General features: G+C 40.1%; 1 protein-coding gene across 1 annotated transcript; it reads right to left on the reverse strand.

Moving 5' to 3' along the window:
- Positions 1-2,683: 2,683 nt before the first annotated feature.
- LOC149284494 (uncharacterized) lies at positions 2,684-5,658 on the reverse strand. The gene has a single exon (XM_089496715.1). It carries the CDS (start codon positions 5,641-5,643, stop codon positions 2,776-2,778), a length of 2,868 nt encoding a protein of 955 aa, XP_089352841.1. The 5' UTR covers positions 5,644-5,658; the 3' UTR covers positions 2,684-2,775.
- Between the last annotated feature and the right edge of the window lie 428 nt (positions 5,659-6,086).

Genomic DNA, 6,086 nt, shown 5'->3' on the forward strand with positions numbered 1-6,086 from the left:
GAGCTTTTAAACGGGCAACTTATATTTGCGGCGTGGCAATTCTGGCGTACCGGTGCAGCAGCTTATATACGGAGATGCGCACGTACGCCGCATATCAAAAAGAAGCGGAAAAAAGCAGCACCTTTTTAATGCCGCTTCTTCCCGCTTGGGGCGTGCGGGCGGCGCGTTCATGACGGCATTCAGGTAAGGGCCGTCTGAAGGCTCTACCTTCATGACGTCATGAATACACCCCTTTTTGCCCGTCTGTATCCCGCCCATGATACTCATTTGGGCTCCCAACTTAGCTAGCTAAAGTTAGCCAAGGGATAGGCAGTCAAGGATCACTCGCACAGCTCCAGGCCATCACACGTCTCCAGCTTTGTACTGTGCACTGTTCACACTCCTCACTGGCACACACAAAACAAACACACACACCATTCCTCCACATGCTACATTAAGGAGGCACAAGAGTGTGACTGCCTTTAAGAGGCAACCATTTCTATCTATTCTATCTTTGGAGAGGCATTTTTGCACTCGCTGCCCCACACAAGACACAAATGTAGACATTCCCATGTCACCCACACTGTTTCTTTCAATGGCATTTAAGGCAGGGTGACCAGATATTGTCCTAATCACAGAGAAGGACAAGACATCACAAAATGGAGGGCATTCAAGAACAATGTAGGAATAAAAAAATACTTAATATGAAGCTAAAAACACTTAATATACATAGAAATTCATGCTTCTTTGTCATGGTCCTGGACAAAAGGTTGAAATGTAGGATGTGTCCTGGAAAAGGAGGACATCTGGTTGCCTAACCAGAAAGGAGGACAAGCTACCTGGTGGCATACAGGTTTGAGTGTTGGACTATTACTCTGGTGACCAGGGTTCAATTCCCTCTCAGCTATATGAAACCCAGTTGGTGGCCTTGGACAAGTCACACTTTCTCAGCCTCAGGGAACAGCAATGGCAAACCTCCTCTGATGAAACTTGCTCAGAAAAGCCTTGAAGAGGGTCTCCAAAATGACTTAAAACTGCCACACAGCACACACACCAGTCTGGGAGGAGAAGGAAATGGTGTCCCCCAGGACTGTGCCTTATGCTGGGGCAAGGTTTCTGGCCAGAAGGGACAGGGCTTCCGGCCCTTCTTTTTGTGGCTTGGTATTCTGTGGGAGAACCCGTCCACACAAGCCCCCCACTCCTCCTTCCTGTGGCCACTGCGTGCCTGGTGACACAGTGCCACATGCCATGCGTTCACCAACACAGATCTAGAGGATATTTGGTTGGGGAATATACTATAGTGTTTGAATGAGAGACATCTAAAGAAGGAAAATGTAACAAGACATATTTGCTGCACAAAACATACTCTAATCCCTGTTGGTTAGAAATTATTTATAGCTGCAAATAAGTAGTTTTTAAATCCCTTGACAAAATGTGCTGGCTTTAGACAACCTTGTTCTTCAAATAGTGATGTTTATAAATTTTAAAAAGCTCATCATAGGAATTAACCCACTGTTTGAACATCATAGGATTAAACCTCTGAGTTGATTTAATAATTAACATTTAAAATTTATAATTAACATTAGAAATAAGTGAAAATATTCAAATATAAATTCAAAGGTCTTCAGTTCTCCTTTTCTGAGTCAATGATATTCTTTCATTTTTCTTAATTATTTCCAAACATAAACTTAAAAGAAATTCAAGCAGCAGACTATAAACATGTGTATGCAACTAAATACTTATAGAAGCTAAAATTCCAGGAAATTAACACAGACAGGAAGAGTTTTGTAACTGGTTGGAAATGTGGTTTTCTCATAACCCAAGTTTTTCTACTTTATTGTCTTTCTACCTTCAGTCCACTTACCTAGCAGTATGTTCTTTTCAGTAGACATATATGAGAACCATCATGGTTTGAGTGCTGGACTCTGGAGACCAGGGTTCAGTTCCCAGCTCAGCCATGAAACTTACGGGGTGACATTGAGTATGTCACATACTCTCAACCTCAGGGGAAGCCATAGCAAACTTCCTCTGAACAAATCTTACAGGAAAATCCCATGATAGGGTCATTTTAGGGTCGCCGTTAAATCAGAACCGACTTGTCAGTGGCCGAGCTGAGAATTGAACCCTGGTCTCCAGAGTCATAGTCCAACATTCAAACCACTATACTATGCAAATCACAATTAGCCCTATCAAGAAAACTTGATGGAAGCCGACATCAACTATGAATATTAGTGATTACTGAAGTGTGTCTTCCCAATGCTCAGGTATATAAAATTGCAGAGATCACATTGTAAGGGTGGGGAACATGTAGTCAAGATGTTAATTTTGGTTTATTTCATTTTCATGTGCAAGAATAAGGAATTTTTTGATGGCCAAGATTATGAGTGTTCTGTACATTTTTAAATGAGTTTTCATTTTGACAGACATTTAGGTGAGAAAATCTCAAAACATCTCTCATGTTTGTGCAGAAAAGTGTATTGGGGCAAAATAAACTTTTCTGCACAAAAACAAAAATGCAAACAGTACAATTAAAAATATATATCATAGCAGTTGACCACTTTTTCATCTTGACATGTTAAAACATCCTTTCTCATTGAGAATAAGAACATTTATTCTTTATATCCCTAATGTTATCAAACTGTTAACTCCCATTAGTCTCCCACCCCACCCCACCCCACCCCACCCTACCACACCGGCTATACTAGCTAGGGCTGATGCAGCTACAGTTCAACAACTTTTGGATGGCCACTCATTCTCCACCCCTACTACAGACAGACTCCCCAGACAACATAATCTTCACAGAATTTCACTGGAAACAAATCCAGCCACAATAGGATGCTCATCTTCTTTTTCTTCTCCAGTCTTCATAGCCATATTAAGCTTATGCCAAAACAATGGAATTTCCTGTGCTTCTTGAGGCCATCTGAGATATGTTTTCTTCTTTATTAGTTTTCTCATTCTGTGATAGGGTGAAAGATACTCACTGGGAATGTCCTCCAAGAAAATGAGAATCAAAACATCCTTGTGTTCATCAAAGATGCGGAAGCTTGCCACCTGAATCTCCTTTGAACACCACTCACTTTCCAAGTAATGGCGACTTATTATACAGATGGTCTTTCGGCTACCATAGATGTTGTCTACAATATTTTCAATGATGAATCGTCCTGGCTCAAAGTCACGGTGATGCAGACAGAGCTTCCAACCATATTGGTTTTCCATCACTGGCAGAAGGTCATTCATCACCCATTTTTCATCATGTGTGTTGTAGGAAACAAAAGCATCATAATCATATACCATGCCCCGTTCCTTCATTTTTTGTCTTTTGTCAATAAGGTATGCAAGTAATAGGTGGTATGTGTAGACCATATACCATCTCCATTTACAACAGAAGCAGACAAACATCAGCAAAATCACTGCAGCAGTGTTTGTGATATACAGGGCAAGTACATGGTTAGATGTGCAAGAGGATGTCTTGAAAGCCCGCAGTTTTTTCCCTTTATACGCTGGAGGTGAAGAGCAGGTGTACTCAGAGAAATAGAGTACCTGAGTTTTAGGATTCATTAGTGACCATCTGAGGAAATGTTGGTTACTGCAGCAACAGGTGAAAGGGTTTTTCCTGAGATCTAGAAAAAGGAGGAAAGGCAAAGCCTTTATTTGGTTTCTTGTGATAATATCTATTTGGTTTCCAGCTAATCTGAAGAAAGTCAGCCTTGAAAAATTTACATGAGAAATAAAGCTGAGAGAATTTAATCCATTTTTATTGAGAAGGATTTTTTTCAGGTTAGGGACAGGCAGGAATAGTGCATTGCTAATTGAATTAAGATTGTTGTTGCTCAAATCAAGCTCTTCAAGAGTAGGTGTGTACTTAAAAGTGTTGGAATCCAAGGAAGAGATAGCTAGGTTGCCTGCATTTATTCGCACAAGGGACTCCAAACCATGCAGGAAATTAACTGGAAAATTTTTAAGTCCTTCATGACGTTGACTGTTTATCTCTAGTTTTTTTAATGACTTTAGAAGGCAAAAGGGTGGATTGGCAAGTGTTTGGCTGGATTCATAACTGATATAATTGCTAAACAGTTCAAGATCTACTAAAGAGCTTGCTCCTTGAAAGATCCCCTTCTTTAAAGTCTCCTTAGTGATCTTATTGCTTCCAAGAAGAAGAGATTGCAGGTTACTCAAGCCTTCAAAGGCTCCTGGTTCTATTGTGGCAATCTGGTTGTCTGCCAGATTAAGAAGCTGCAGAGAAACAAGATTCCTAAAAGCCCCTTTTTCTATAGAATCTAGTTTATTTTGATTTAGTACCAGAGTTTCCAGCATCTGCAGGCTTGCTGAGAAAGGTTCCTTGATTTTTGTTAAAACATTCCCCCCAAGATCCAGTACTTGTAATCTGCACAGGTCACCAAAGAGGTTTGAATACACATGAGATATTTTGTTACTAGTGACATAGAGACTCTTAACATTATTTAGACCTGCAAAGTTATCTGGGAAAATCCTCCTGATCTTATTAAAACTAAGATCTATGCTTTGTAATGATGTCACATTAGAAGTAGCATTTGGTACCACTGTGAATTTGTTGTTTGCCAAAGAAAGAATTTGCAGATAGGGCAGTGATTGGAATAATGATATTGGCAGCACTTTCAGCTTGTTAAATGCCATATTCAGGTGTCTTAGATGTGTGCAGTTTTCAAAGGCTCTTGCTTTAACACTTGTGAATTTATTATCTACTAAGTGAAGAGTGTTCACATTTTGGTGCCAAAGGCACACCTGCTCTATAAGACCATCTGATTCAGTCAGATTTAAGTGATCTAGGTAGATAACCTCTAGCAGAGAGCAATTCAGCTTCTGAATCATTTCCGATACATCTGATGGTTTCATAGCCATTCCTCCCAAATATAATTCCTTTAGACCCTTTAAGAAGCATGAATCTTGTATTAGCCATACAATGGAGTTCTTTGGGATAGAGAAGGATAGATCAAGGGAAACAAGGCTTTGCAAAGCTGGAGTTGAAATATCAAGGAGAGAAATTGGGTTATGGGATGCATTCAGTTTATGAAGCCTCAGAGGTACACTTACGATGTCTTTGGTTGAGAAGTTCTGCAAGCCATTGTCACTGATGTGTAACTCCTTCAGAGACTCCATGTTAAACACACTGTCCATGGTACTCAGGGAATGCAATCTGTTTGAAGATAAATCGATTATCTTTAATTTCTCCAAGTGGGCAAAGGCAGATGGGTCAATCTTGTCTATTTGATTGTTGCCAAGCAGCAAGATGGTGAGACTTGTGAGTCCATCAAACATGGAACTGGAGATAAAGCACAGGTGGTTCATAGTGAGGTTCAAGACCTCCAAGTGACCTGTGTGTGAAAAAGTACCTTCTTCAATGTGATTTATTTGGTTCTGAGAAACATTCAGAACTTGTAGATGAATTAGGCTTGTGAAGCTATTCTTCCTCAGACTTGCAATACTGTTCTCAGACAAATCCAAGAAAAAAAGTTTGCTTGGCAGATGAGTTGGGACTTCATTCAAATTCCTTTGGTAGCATATAACTTTTGTTCTGTTCCCCATGATTTCGCAGACCTCGCAGTTCTCCAGAAAGTAAGGGGTCACATTTTGGTCTAGGTTGACTAAAAGAAGCAATACTGATACAACCCTCAGAAAAGACATTCTCTTATCAAATGTTTCATTGCTCTGTGAGAATTTAGAAACAAAATGGGTTCATGTGACCATGGTGAATTTTGTGTATGAAACTGAATAACAAGCACAGTGGGAGGGAAAAAACCTAAAAGAGGAACTTCTTAGTCATGATTTTGTATTTGAAAGAAGTGAAACTACAAGTACTATGTATGGAATCACTGATTCTGTGCAGCCTCTGCAAAGTTTTGCATAAGTATATACAATAAACAGAACTCAGCAGGTCTTTGAAAAACTCCACTGCACCTGTTTACAGCCTTACTATCTCCTCAATACCCACCAACCCAACTGGCTGGCAGTTGTAGTTTTTCAGCTAAATTGGGCCACTGTAGCATTTTCTGGCTTCCCTATCAACAGTTGTGTGACATGTAAATAACAAGGATGCAGAGAATGTATTTGGCAGAGCTTAACTGAAA

This window comes from Sceloporus occidentalis, unplaced genomic scaffold (genome assembly GCF_023333645.1).
Source record: "Sceloporus occidentalis isolate IW3139 unplaced genomic scaffold, rSceOcc1.0.p SCAF_92, whole genome shotgun sequence".
Lineage (NCBI taxonomy): Eukaryota > Metazoa > Chordata > Lepidosauria > Squamata > Phrynosomatidae > Sceloporus > Sceloporus occidentalis.

What these genes read in the sequence shown, in the direction of transcription:
- LOC149284494 (XM_089496715.1), bottom strand. Translation starts at nt 5,643, where the DNA reads ATGTCTTTTCTGAGGGTTGTATCAGTATTGCTTCTTTTAGTCAACCTA.